Genomic DNA, 13,964 nt, shown 5'->3' on the forward strand with positions numbered 1-13,964 from the left:
TTGGTCGGTAACTTTTAGATGGACAAAGAAGTGCAATAAACAGTAACATGTAATTGATCTGAGAATAAGAGGCACAGTGTTGCTGCTGCTGCTCAGGCTGAGGTACTGTTAGACTGATTCAAAGTGAAATGAAGTACATCATCAGCTGTCAGGCTGTAGTGGATAACTAACGCAGGTAATGATCTAAGGCAAATTATGAGACTCTTATACTGTAATGTCATTGCTGGCATTTCTTAAAAATAGTGTTCTGCGGGGGACAAGATTCATCGTTTAAGTAGTACATACAGAGGATCTACCAGTCAAACTAAACGGAATCAACAGGACGTTGCTGTGAATTTTTGGCCACATCAGATTTGAAACTTAATTTAGCAGAAGAACTGAAAAAAAACAACAGCCAAAGAGAAACTGATCCATGGCAGAAAAGTAAGCCCATCAAAATCAAATGTAACTTCTGCTTTTCAGCATCTTTTCACCTGTTTAATAATGTAATATGTGCAGTTATTTGGAGATTTTATGATATGACAAACTTTTTGTTCTGTTTATAATTTACCAAACGTAGATTTCTGTTTTTCTTTAAACTTGACTTTCAGCTTGTTCCCATTTCCACTTAAATTCTTTACTCTGTACTATTGCTTCTGATAAAACAACATGAAAGTGCAAAAAAGTCTCACTGCTGTCTTTTGGTGTCTTTGAAATGAAAGTAATCGCTGCTTGTTGTCCAAATCTGGCACATTCTCCCAGATTCCCTTATTAAAACATGCTCGAGACAAACAAAGCTGTTGTGAGGGCAGAGATTCATGCTTTCAGTTAACAGGTCGCTCAGCTGTTTGTTAAAAGGTTGTTGACTGTCAACAACCATAATATAACATGTGTTCCTCTCCTAAAGCAGCCTCCCACCATGAATACGTGCCATGAATCGGCTCTTTAGCTCGAAGCCCATGTGGTGTTTTGATGTTGTGAATGTTTGCCAAATTCAATAAAAGCCCACAATTTTAGGATTATTTGGAAGAACTTTGATATGAAATTCCTCTGGCTTGGATTTAGGATGGTCTTTGCTGCAGGCCATGAGTTGAACCCTGTGTGGGGTCGATAGGAAGGCTGGTACAGAAACATCTGCAGCAGCTGGGCTGCATTTCTGCACCACTCCAGACTTCTTCTTTAACACAGTATTAACTTTGAGCAGTCATATGTGCACAAATACTAACGGAAAAAAAGATGTTTTTCTAATCGTGGCGTAAACCGCTCTTCTCTCCTTGGTTTCCATGTTGCATTGTTTCTGTCTGAATGCTTGGAGGTTAATTTTGCCATTCATGTGAAAACAAGATGTTTATGGTGAGAGTGATGATGGGGATTGTTTTTCTTTTTTTACAGAATATTTCAGCTCAGAGAATAAATACTTCTCAGTTTCAATGCAAAACTGTGTTTGCTTGTTGTCTTTTGGGAAGTACAGTTATTTTGACTGTTTAAGTCATTTGAAAGAAACGTTCCCTGAATACAGTTCTGTGCTCACATGACCCTTACACCCTGTATTTTCTTTTCATCCTTGACTTCCATTCCTCTCCCACGTTGTCTGTAATCTGCCTCTTTCCTATGCAGTGTCCTGTCCACACTCATGCATTCTGCTTTGGTTGAAAACTCACTCAGCCAAAAGCTTTCTGAAGCATACAGCTCTTTAGAACCTTGACAGAGGTAAGCTTGTAAAAGAGATCACTTAAGCTGCCCATCACCCGCATGCAGGTTTCAGTTGGAAGCCCAAAATATGCTCTCAGTTCTTCTGCTCCAAGTTTTAATTCAACCAAACATTGTGAATGAATGAGTGAGCTCTGAGTGGATGCATACACCAGTCTTTTTATTTTTTTACACATTTTGCCTTATTTCATTGAAAAGAAAGTTGATTCCAAAAAAATGGAAGTGATGAAGTATTTGAATACACTTGCTGTTGGTCTCGTTGTCCATACTGGCCATGAAATGATCCTCCCACAACAATTCTGTAAGTGACTGAGGAACATCCATCATCTTTTCAGTCCTGGCATTAGGCAGAAATGCATTTCATTTCAACTGAAGCTAATTTTAGGCTTCAGCCATCTCAGTGAGACAACAAAGCTGCTTTGACCATGACTAAAATACTGGATCTCCGTCAAGCGTTCGTATTACAGTATGAAAAACTGACTTAACCTGAAGTAGAAAATGCCTTCTGCAGGTCTTCAAATTTTATTATTGGGGGCATCATTTCCAAAAAAAAGAACCAAAATGATATCTTGAGGAGAAAGTTTGGCACTTTTTTTGAACAACTGAATGCAGAATCTTGGGGTCCTTTGCTGCATTGTATGGTTGTTGCTGCTTTGTTGGAATCGGGAGAAATGAAAGGTGGACAAAAGTGAAAAAAGTGACAAGGATGCTCACTCCTTTTGGCTGCTGAATGCTGAAGCCTCGTTAAGTTGAGCTGAGTTGGCAGTTTTACTCTGAGCATGGTGTCAGTTGTTTGGCCCAGTACTGTAATTTGTCTTAATGCCCACTGACTTTTCATCTTCTGCCATCATCAGCTTAAAGTGTCAGTGGGTTGAGCTGAATTACAGAACATGTAGAAACTCTTGATGACAGCACCCATTCATTCTGTGCTAATTAGCAAATGTTTGGTCTGCCATTTTCTGTGTATTTTGTTTCTTATATTTTCATGGTCTAGTCAAATTTCCTGGCCAGTATGAACAGGATGAACAAATACAGCAGCCAGATACTCTCACTTTAATCATATATATAGTAAATAATAAAATCCAAACCCATTCTTTCTATGAAATATTGTTATGACTTAAGATTGATTTAATATGTGACAAATTAGTCCAAAGGGCTAAACCACATGGTCTTGCCATGTCAGTACAATCCTCAGCTCTGTGCCGTAGCTATGATTGATAGCACATGTAGATGCTCCGCACACTCCACCCCAGAGTCTTACTGTTGTGTTCTGTTCAGGGTATCGAGCGCCTGAAGGGAGAGACGGGAAAGTGGGTGAAGCTGCCGTGTTGGGAGGCTATGCAGATGGCATTTGGAGGCCCCTTCTCTCTGTCCTGGTGCAGCCCTTTCACAGGCGTGAGCTGCAAAAAGGACCCGGGAGACCACATTACCGTCCCACAGGGGGAGATCATTGAGGAGGATATCATAGAGATACCACTTAACTAATTCAGCACACTGAAGAATAATTTTTAGGCCTTGCAGGGCTTCTCTACGAATGCAAAAATATGTTTTTGAATTTTTGGACCGAGCACCTTTTCAGGGCATTAATAAATGAGAAAAACTTTTTTTTAAAATTTAATTACATTTTTTTTTGTTTATCTAAAAGACATTTTTGAACAGGTGACCTCATCTTTCTCCCCGGTAGCAGCGTAGCCATCTGCAATCGTTGCAGACTAACACACAGTAAGCGAATGTAAACTCATGGTGAAAGAAGAGGCATATACTCAAAGCCACTGTCCCTTTTAAGTTAAAAAATAATAATAAGATTGCTATCTAACTCAGTCATTTCTTCTTCTGTCCGTGGCATGTTTTGGCATGGTAGTTGTTACTTAATCTCACTAAATAGCAACGTCATGCATTTAACTCTTGGTGGAGAAAGGATCTCTTAGCTGTGCTGACGGCCAAACCTGCAGTACTCTCTTGAACTCGACTGTCACTGCATAAGAAGGAGGTGCTAGCGCTCCAATCAGTGCAACCAAAGTGTGTACAAAAGAGAAGAAGATCCACAGTTAGCTTTTAACCACTTTGCTGTCTCCGCTGCCTTTTTGCCCCTAAAGACTTCAACTCACCCAGTGCCTTATTCAGGTGTTCAGAGTGTGGTACTCCTTATTATTCAACTACCGTACTTGTTGGAATTCCATTCACTTTGTACCAGATTGCTACTTTAAATTTTTATTACAATGTTGTACATGTTGATTATGTAAATGACTTGGTGTAAAGGAAATATTATGAAGTAAGCTGCTGGAAAAGGGCTTTTTAACTGGTGAAAGGGTGCTGAATTCAAACAAACTGTATAATGTTGTTGTGTGGGTAAATTTTTCTTTATTTACAGAGGTATATGGAAATATTACAAATTTCATCTGTCTTTCAAACAATGGTTTTTAAGACTATGGGGAAAATACTCATCAACGAAAGAAAAATGTTTGTTTTAAAAAACTTACAGTTTTACATTGCATTAAAATATATACACACACATATATATATATTTTAGATTTGGGTAATTATAAAATATCATATTATAAAAATAATATTTTATAAAATAAAATTCTCAGGAATAGTTTTACATTTTTCAAAAAAAAATTGATACTACTCCTGTGTATATTAAATCTGAAACTACGGCCACCTGTCAGGGAGCTTGGCTTTGAAGTAAGTGCTGCTTCAGAATGTCACCAAGCAGCATTCTGTATCTGATTCAACTGAAACTGTGCTGACTGGTGCCCTTCTTAATGCTGAAGCTTGCACTTCTCAAAGTTCTGTCAAGCTTCTCGTCTAAAGCTCACGTGTCAACTCATAAATTCACATTTTCTATGGTTTCTGGGGTCATTTTTATTTTTAGAATTTGCAAATAAGTAACATAACAAAGACCGTATGATAATTTCACATCAAACATAGGAGCAAACAATCAGAAATATCCCAGTTAAGGGTGAGCAGTCTCAGCATATGAATTATATTATTTTGCCATGTTTTCTAAGTGTATGCTTGGCATGGTAAGAGGAATCAGCTCTGGATGTCACAAAAGAATGGCGTTTTCTTTTCAAATTGGCTCACTTTGTTCTCCAAGGTTAAATTTCAGTTTCTCAAAATCGGCATGATTTGTCATAAATCTGAGCCACTGATTTATTGATCGTTTTGTTCCATCTTTCCAGTGAAGCAAAATTTGTACTTTTGGCGATGGTTAAAGCTATTAAGATATAAGTTTGAAGGTGATTGGCAGTGCTTAATGAGGATAAATCGCCGAGTAATCGCCAGTAAAACTGTGGGATTGTGGGATGCTGAGGCTGAGAACCCTGAACATGGAAATAATTATGTACACCTTATGAGTGGTGGTGTTTATTCTGCGTAAGACCTTAAAATTAATTTGTTGAATTTTTGTGTTGCAGCACATGGGGGGTGGGGGCTGCATACAGTCTGTCAGTTGATGTCTAACTGCTGACTATTTGGGTCTGATGTCCATTTATCTGTGGGAACTGCTTTTGTGGTATCATAATGTGAAGACAGCTTATATTTGTGACAGAATTTTGAGGGGTTAAAGAGCATGATTTTTGTAATAAAGGATGCAGATGTTAATTTAATCTTTTCAACTTTCTTTCAGCTGTATATACTGGTAATGATAACTTTTAGGTGTGTTGTATAAATGTTGAACATGAGAGAGCTGACCCAAAATGGCTATACCTCCCTGTTTCTATGCAAGGAAGTTAATGAGTTGGGAAGTTGAGTTTAAAGTTGTCTTGAGGATGAACTGGAACATATATTCAAAGCTTAAGGAAGTATAATTACAGTGTAGGTCCCAGTGGCAGCGAGCCCCTACGGGGCGCTGGGATGCCGCCCTCCCTAATAAGAGGAGGGGAAATGTAAAATATATTTTTAGAAATTCTGTTAAAAATGTCGGTTTACAGACTTGTGTGTGCCTACATGCAATATGAATTATATACACTACATTTCCCACCTTCTGACATTCATTCACCAGTGAATTTCGACAGACTCGTATCGTTTCTGTCATGAGGCGCTGGTCAGAGTGACCCAGCAGTGGAGCCAAACAGCCAATCGTGTATTGTTGCCAGGGCAAACTAATAAATATTTGGCCAATCAGTGTCGCAGAATTTTATGGTCTTGGGGCGCTGAAAATTGCACAGCAGATTTCTGGTTAAAAAAAAGGCTTGTGCAGCGCGGTAAGTCAGCGGGATGATGGCGAGCTTCATGAGCGATGTGCAGCTTCCACCTTATTTATCTAGTATTATACAATTAAACATTATTAATTGACTTTATCTGTGAAACTGGTGATTTTGAGAAGGAGATTAAATGATTATTGTTAAATTTTAGTCTTCGTCTGACTGTTGATTTGAATTCTTATACTGGACTAGGCAGGGAAATGTATTGTCACATCAGCCCCACCAAGAATATTTTTCACCAGCCGTCACTGGTAGGTCCCCTGTCCATTAGCGCGGGAAGTGGGGGCTGCCGGGGCTGCAGCACATAAGCCGAATTCGGACAGAGATGTTCTAAGAACGCAGTTCTAAGAACTGTCCACCTCGAATTTTGTTATAAGAACTGCCCTTCCCCAGGGGAACCGTTTAATTTTGCATTCGCACATGAGTCAGGGACCTTGACAGGGACTGATGTGACGCAACCGTCTGCGACAGACTGTTACTGTAGCGCCACTCAACAACAAAACAGAACCCGCGAAAAGTAAGGAGAGAAGAAAACAACACAACCAAGAAGCTAATATGAAGAGCGAGGAGGCCACCGTGTTCATGGTCTGCATGACAGTAATATTAATCATGGAAGATCACATCAGGCGTCTAAGATGGAGGCTGGAAGAGCGCACAGCGAGAGTCAGGAGACGAAGAAACCAGCAGCAGGCGATACTTCTTCGTTTCATGAAGGAAAGAAGGAGAGCAGAGCGCCGCAGACAAAAGAGACAACATGTAAGTTTGACTTATTAAACGGTTGTGTCCGTGTCGTATGAGTAAACATTTCAGGCAAGGGGCGTAGCTACCAACCACCAAACACCTAGGTCATATGTGTTCCTGTGGAACCCAGAAAAGACCCTGCCTCGGAGAAGGAGCTAAAATGGTTCCAGGAACTGAGGGCCGTGGTCCCTAGTTCGAATGCGCGAAAAAACGGCCCTATTCCTGAAAAGGTTATAGGAACTGCAAAAGGTTCTTACAATGGGAATGCGCCTAGATATATAGATAGATATATACACGTAGATGCATTCGGGCTTGTCAGGCACATCGACACGGCCACCATCTTGGGTCAGGGTTTCTGACAGCTGTCAGAGCAGGTCTGACAGCTGTGCATCTGGCAAAATGCCAGACTTTTGTGCTGCTTGGATGTTCCAGTGAAAGAAACGCCGAAACAAATAAAGAAGTTGTTTTATATTATTTAACTGTCATGAACGTGTTGAATGGGATGTATCTCTTCAGATAACATAAATTAAACTAGCTTATTAGTAGCTTACGCCAGGACAAGAAAACAGAAGATGTTTTTGTTTGAAAGACATCCCTAAGATAATGAAAGTGACATTTGGCAATCAGCCACTGTATATGATTGTGCTAAGTAGGCCATGTTATTCCTAAATGATCTATTGAATCAGTTTCATACCACTAGCATGAACGTTAACTGCTAACGTAAGTTATGTACCTGAATTGTAGCTACATAAGCATGGAGAACTGAGCGTTGTTCTGATGGAGTTGTTTTGTGTAGGTTTTCAAAAGATAAATAGAAGAGACAGGCATGGGCAGCAGCACTCAGAGGAGAAGTTTTATCCAAAAGGACCGTTCATTCGTCTGCAGCTGTTACTTTAAACCACAAGACTTTGACAGGACTGGACAGTCAACTCGTTTAAATGAAGGAGTGACACCATCAGTGTTTAATTTTCCTTTAATTTCCTTTCCTGCTGCCGCACCAAGCATTCAAGTGAAGAGGGCTAGCAAAAAAAGCAGAGACAAATTTCCGAATTTTTTAAAAGTAATGTTGTTTCAAAAAAAAGAAAAGCTAATGGTATGGATTGGACTACTCTTACCGAGGATGACAAGGATGAGAACAACAGCGATGACACTGCAAGTGAACCAGCTCTACTAGCAGCTAACCCTGCAAATCTCCGAGTTCCGGGGACAGCATAGCATCACCTCTGTCCAGGCTCAGGCTGGCACAACCAGGGCACCAGGTGCGAATGATGAGAAGCCCTTTCAGCCCAACATAAAATTCCCTGGAAGGAGATTCAGAAGTGAGACTTTTGAAAGATCCTTCCAGCGTGGCTGGTTTGACAGATGGAAGTAGTTGCATTATCTTACCTAAAAAGACTGTTCTTTGTTTTGTCTGTAGTCAAGCAGTGTCAAAAGGATTTGTGCACCTTATCTCCGACTGTGACGGTACCTTTTTAAAGGAGGGATTTTGCAACTGGAAAAAAGCAAGAGAAAAGCTTACTCAACTTGAGTGCAATAACAGCTGATCGTCCGTGCGCTTCTGCTCATCGTGCTTCAACATCAGCTGCCGGCAGTCGGGTCAGTTTGGTTTGTAAGTCCTGAAACACACTGAATCAGCCCCCAACGGTGAACCTGCCTGGTTTTGTTTTTCTATTTTTCCATACAGCATACGGCAGTATGTCACCAGGAGTCCTCAATAGTTTATTTTCATCAGCTGCAGACATGGCTGGAGCGTGCAGCATGTGACTGACACCGCTGTTTATAGGACGTTACAGTTCATAAATGTGGACACTCACATAATTATCTTTTGATGATAATTAACAATAGCCAACACGACAATGTGATGTCACACATTTTGCATTCCGATGGCAGCCCCCCCTACTGAAAATATCTTCCAGCGTGCCTGCCCCTGTCCCAGCATCCCAGTTTGTATGGCTTAAAGGTAGAATATTGGATTTGGACCAGTTCATTGAGACGAGACCTTACCAAAGCTATTGATAAGAAAATGAATGGACTGATACAAGTGAGGTTGTGGGATTTGTATAGAAGGATGTCGTGTATAAACTGATTTTGTGGTCATGTAAATTTGTTGCTATACCTGTGATCATTCTGTCTTATGGCTGAGGCTAGAGGTCCAATAAAAAGTGCAAAAAGAGCTGGTGATAATGGGCATCCTTGTCTAGTTCCTCAGTTTAATTTGAATGAGTTAGATATTTGTCCATTAGTGATTACGGATGCTGTTGGAGTGTTATATAACATTTTGAAACGGGTGTTTATGTAAGGGCCAAATCCAAAATGTTTTAGGGGGGCAGAGAGAAATAGTCCGCTCACCCTACCAAACACTTCTTCAGCATCCAGTTAAAATTATTGCAGGATCTTTAGTTTTCATATTGGATTTGCTCTTGTATATGTTAATCAAATTGAATAACCTTCTACTTTTCTGAAAACAGTCCAATGTGGGTGTACGAGGGATGAGATTTCAGAATAATGTAGAAAGAAATGGCCAAAATTCCACAGTATACCCATCTAGGCCCAGGAATTTATTGCTGGGCAGATCTCCGTCTCTTTTCAGTTCGTCTGCAGTGAGTGGTTTATCTAAGTTTTCAACCCGAATTCTATTGAGTTTTGGAAGAGACACAGGGAGGGACTCGGGAAAGCATGTGGCTTTCTGTCCAGGAGTGTATGATTTTGAATAATATTGGGCCTAATGCAAGAACATTTCTGTAATTCTTTTCTAAATTTCTCTCACTTTTTTCGTAAGAAGGTCTCGTACGAACACGCCACGTCAGATTCAACAAAGGCTCTTAACTTCAGAAAAAGTGCGTAAACAACCTGTGTAAATGATGAATGCCACCTGTGCGTATTTAAATGCACGTGCACGAGGATAGTAAATTTGCATGCTCCACACCCAAATTAATACCACGTAAGGCTTCCTCTCTTCTGTGTCAGGAAGTGTTGAGTCATGAGAATGGCTTCAAGGCGCAAAAAGAACAACACAAAGACAGTGACTCGGTAGCTGTTAGAGGACAAGTGAATGTAAAAGTCACATTCATTTTAATAATTAATAACACAATCAAGTGAGGAAAAAAAGTAACAATAAGTTCCTTAAAATGTTACATTGGTGCAATGCATTGGTGCATTTATTGTGTCCACTTACTATTATTATCATATTATATTATTTTATGGTAGAGTATAACACAAAATCAACATGTAATTTTTAAAGTATTTATTCACATTATTATATTATCATTTATTTATTTACATAATTCACACATTATATACACAAGAACACTATACATATCTACAAGAACCGAAGACCACTAATTAATTATGATTTCATGACAAATGAATGAACATCACAAGTCAGACATCATTCATTTCCTCCTTCGTTTCTCAGTCAACAGCCCCATAGCTGAGCTGCAGTCACATGACAAACAAAAGAACAATCCGTATGAACGATCCGGTTTGTGAACGAACTGTTGTGCCTACTGCTCTTCAGCCCGAGCTGACTGTCACATGACAAATAAACAAGGACCTGAGGAGTTGAGTCATGACCGAATCATTTCTGTTTCATGTCCTGCTGACTGAGCTTATGCAGCTGCCGCCTGCCATGTGGCGAGGGAGGGTACTGCATGAAAATGAAGGAATCACTCACTGAGACGACTCGTTACTCCTGAGTCATATAAAAGATTTGTTCATACTGAACGAATCGTTCGCGAACGACACATCGCTAACATCTTTACTGGCTTTGAGATTGAAGTTCTGCTTTCAGAGATCCAAAAAAGAAAATCTGTCATTTTTAGCAGTGTCAGCAGTGGAATTATGGGACCTGCTAAAGTGAAGAATTGGGAAGCAATTACGAGTGCTGTTAATTCGTCACCTGTAGTTCATAATGTCATCAAAATAAAGAAGAAATGGTTTGATATGAAAATGGATGAAAAAAAGCGTCTCGCCACGGGCGACCAGTTGTTGCTTCATCATGATGGCACTTTAACGGGCGGCCCATGAGACTTTCGTAAGGTTGGAAAGATATTAGCAGATTCGAACTTCAGGGATCAATAACTCTTAAGTGAAACGTTGTTAAAACACAAAACATGCATATTTTCAACTGCAGTAAGATGGACAACGAACTACAACCTAACTTTCATCAAAACGAGCCATCCTCGGAGCCACACCAATAACAGTAGTGGTTACGTGCAGCCGGCTGTGAGAGCAGCACGCAGGGACCGTCTACAAAGTGCAACACCGAAAGAGACTTCACAAAAAATATCCAATTACTTCTCAAAGGCTACAATCACACTACAGTTGCAAGTGACCTGAATCCCATTTTTTTCGCTCATATGTGACCCATACCTGATTTGCTTTTGACAGTATGAACAGCACAAGTCGCATTGAGTCTGACATTTTCAAATCAGAATCAGGCCACTTTTAAATGTGGTACTGAATCGGATACATATCTGAATTTTTTGATGCGACCGCAATCTGAACAGCCAGGTTGCATTTAATGCGTCTTTGATGTCCGTCTGACCCGCGCCGCACTGCTCCCGTCGATCGCCCCAGCACACTGGGGGAAACCCCACCTCTGCCTGACGCCTCCTGGACCTCCTGGAGATCGTCTCCGTGGGGTAGTTTAATATAGTCAGGCATGAGGACCTGGTGCCCAGCTTTGCAGAAGTCATTCACAATAGTGCAAACGGAGGACTTAGCGATGCCAAACAGGTTAGCCAAGGTGCGGTAACCCGAACCGTTGCTACCCTTCACACTTCATTGGTCCCCTACAGATTACACTACAACCCTTGGTTTGAAAAAACTGTTTTTTTTTCATAGTTTTTTTCATAATTTTTTAGGAATTACATTCAATAACTATTCAACTCAATTCAATTCAGTTTTATTTATATAGCGCCAAATTACAACAATTATCATCTCAAGGCACTTAAGTAATATAGTCCAATTCAAGCCAATTGGAATTCAATTCATTGTAATCATAATCCAATTAATTCATATAGAGCCAATTCAAAAAATTAATATCCTAGCTAAGGAAACCAACAGATTGCACCGAAAGTTGTCTTCAGTCCAATCTCCCGTCCTGAGCCTGAAAACTGTGGAAAGGAACGACTCCCTTTTAACAGGAAGAAACCTCTGGCAGAACCAGAACCAGGAAGAAACCTCTGGCAGAACCAGACTCAGGAAGGGTGGCCATCCGCCTCGACCAGCTGGGGTTTGAGAAGACAGAAAAGAGGGAAAAGAGGGGAAAAAAACACCATAACGCCATTCAAAGGATATCTGTTGGAACAGGGAAACACAAGTTAATAACCACAATAATGTCACATGTACATAATATCATTTGAGAAATTAAACAGGGGGAAAAAGAGAGCAAAGTGAGGAAAGGTGTGACAGATGAGGTCCCCCAGCAGTCTAGGCCTATAGCAGCTTAACTATGGGATGTTTCAGGATCACCTGAGCCATCCCTAACTATAAGCTTTATCAAAAAGGAAAGTTTTAAGCCTAATCCTAAAAGTGGAAAGGGTGTCTGCTTCCCGGACATTTACTGGCAACTTATTCCACAAGAGAGGGGCCTGATAACTGAAGGCTCTACCTCCCATTCTACTTTTAGAAACTCTGGGAACAACAAGTAAACCTGCAGTTTGGGAGCGAAGTGCTCTGTTAGGAAAATACCTTACAATGAGATCTTTAAGATATGATGGAGCTCTGTCATTAAGAGCTTTATATGTGAGAAGAAGAATCTTAAATTCTATTCTGAATTTAACAGGGAGCCAATGAAGAGAAGCTAAAACTGGAGAAACATGATCTCTCCTGTTAGTTCTCATCAGAACTCTGGCTGCAGCATTTTGGATCAGCTGGAGGCTTTTCAGAGAATATGTGGGACAGCCCAATAATAAGGAATTACAGTAGTCCAATCTTGAAGTAACAAATGCATGAACTAGTTTCTCTGCATCACCCTGAGACAGGATGTTCCTGATTTTAGCAATATTACGAAGGTGAAAGAAGGCAGTCCTAGAAACCAGTTTTATATGTGCGTCAAATGATAAATTCTGGTCAAAAATAACTCCAAGGTTCCTCACTGTAGAACTAGAAGCCAAGGAAATACCATCTAGAGTAACTATATAACTAGACAATTTCTCCCTGAATCCCTCAGGTCCAAAGAGAACAACTTCAGTTTTGTCTGAATTTAAAAGCAGACAGTTCTGAGTCATCCAGGTCTTTATGTCTTTAAGACAGGCTTGTAGTCTGACCAACCTGTAAGTTTCATCTGGTTTCATAGATAAGTACAGCTGAGTATCATCAGCATAACAATGGAAATTTATGCCATGCTATCTGATAATGTTACCTAATGGAAGCAGGTATAAAGTAAAAAGAATCGGTCCAAGCACAGAACCCTGAGGAACTCCATGACTTACTCTGATGTGTGAGGAAGATTCTTCATTTCCAAGAACAAACTGGAATCTATCAGATAAATATGACTTAAACCAGCCTAATGCAGCTCCTTTAATCCCAATAACATGTTCAAGTCTCTGTAACAGAATGCTGTGATCGATCGTATCAAATGCAGCACTGAGATCCAACAGGACAAGCACAGAAACAAGTCCGCTATCAGAGGCTAAGAGGAGATCATTGGTAACTTTCACCAGTGCTGTTTCTGTGCTATGATGCACTCTGAATCCTGACTGAAACTCTTCAAACAGATTATTTCTATGTAAATGATCACAAAGTTGAACTGCAACTATTTTTTTCAAGAACTTAAGACAAAAAAGGGAGATTGGATATAGGTCGATAATTAGCCAACACTTCTGAATCAAGAGTAGGTTTTTTAAGTAAAGGTTTAATTACAGCAACCTTAAAAGTCTGAGGTACATATCCTATCAACAAAGACCGATTGATCAAATCCAATATGGAAGTGTCAATTAAGGGGAAAACCTCCTTGAACAGTCTGGTTGGGATTGGGTCTAACATACAAGTTGATGGTTTAGAAGAGACTATTGCTGTTGTTAGCTCAGAAAGATCAACTGGGCAGAAGCTGTCTAAATACAAATCAGGTTCGAAAGATACTTCTAAAGCTGCTCTACTTGATGATACATCAGTGATAATAATGGGAAGGATTCCATTAATCTTCTCTCTGATAGAAACAATTTTATTGATGAAGAATCTCATGAACTCATCACTGCTGAGAGTTAAAGGAATACATGGCTCAACAGAGCTCGGACTCTTTGTCAGCCTGGCAACAGTGCTGAAGAGAAACCTGGGATTATTCTGGCTACAGCGCTGAAAAGAAACCTGGGATTATTCTTA

The 13,964-nt window shown here is 40.1% G+C and overlaps 1 protein-coding gene across 2 annotated transcripts in view; it reads left to right on the forward strand.

Moving 5' to 3' along the window:
• Window positions 1–3,289, forward strand: part of zdhhc3a (zinc finger DHHC-type palmitoyltransferase 3a) — a 19,529-nt gene extending 16,240 nt beyond the window's left edge. Inside the window, exon 7 of one of the 2 annotated variants that reach the window (XM_072394985.1) lies at window positions 2,968–3,289. In XM_072394985.1, the coding sequence (XP_072251086.1) occupies window positions 2,968–3,174 (207 nt within the window). In that variant the 3' untranslated portion in view covers window positions 3,175–3,289. Of the gene's footprint in view, window positions 1,418–2,967 lie in introns of those variants that run through there. The other variant, XM_072394986.1, reaches the window with a different exon arrangement.
• Window positions 3,290–13,964: the final 10,675 nt, after the last annotated feature.

The sequence above is a fragment of the Leuresthes tenuis genome, unplaced genomic scaffold, assembly GCF_036924035.1.
Source record: "Leuresthes tenuis unplaced genomic scaffold, fLeuTen1.0.hap1 SCAF_10, whole genome shotgun sequence".
Taxonomy (NCBI): domain Eukaryota; kingdom Metazoa; phylum Chordata; class Actinopteri; order Atheriniformes; family Atherinopsidae; genus Leuresthes; species Leuresthes tenuis.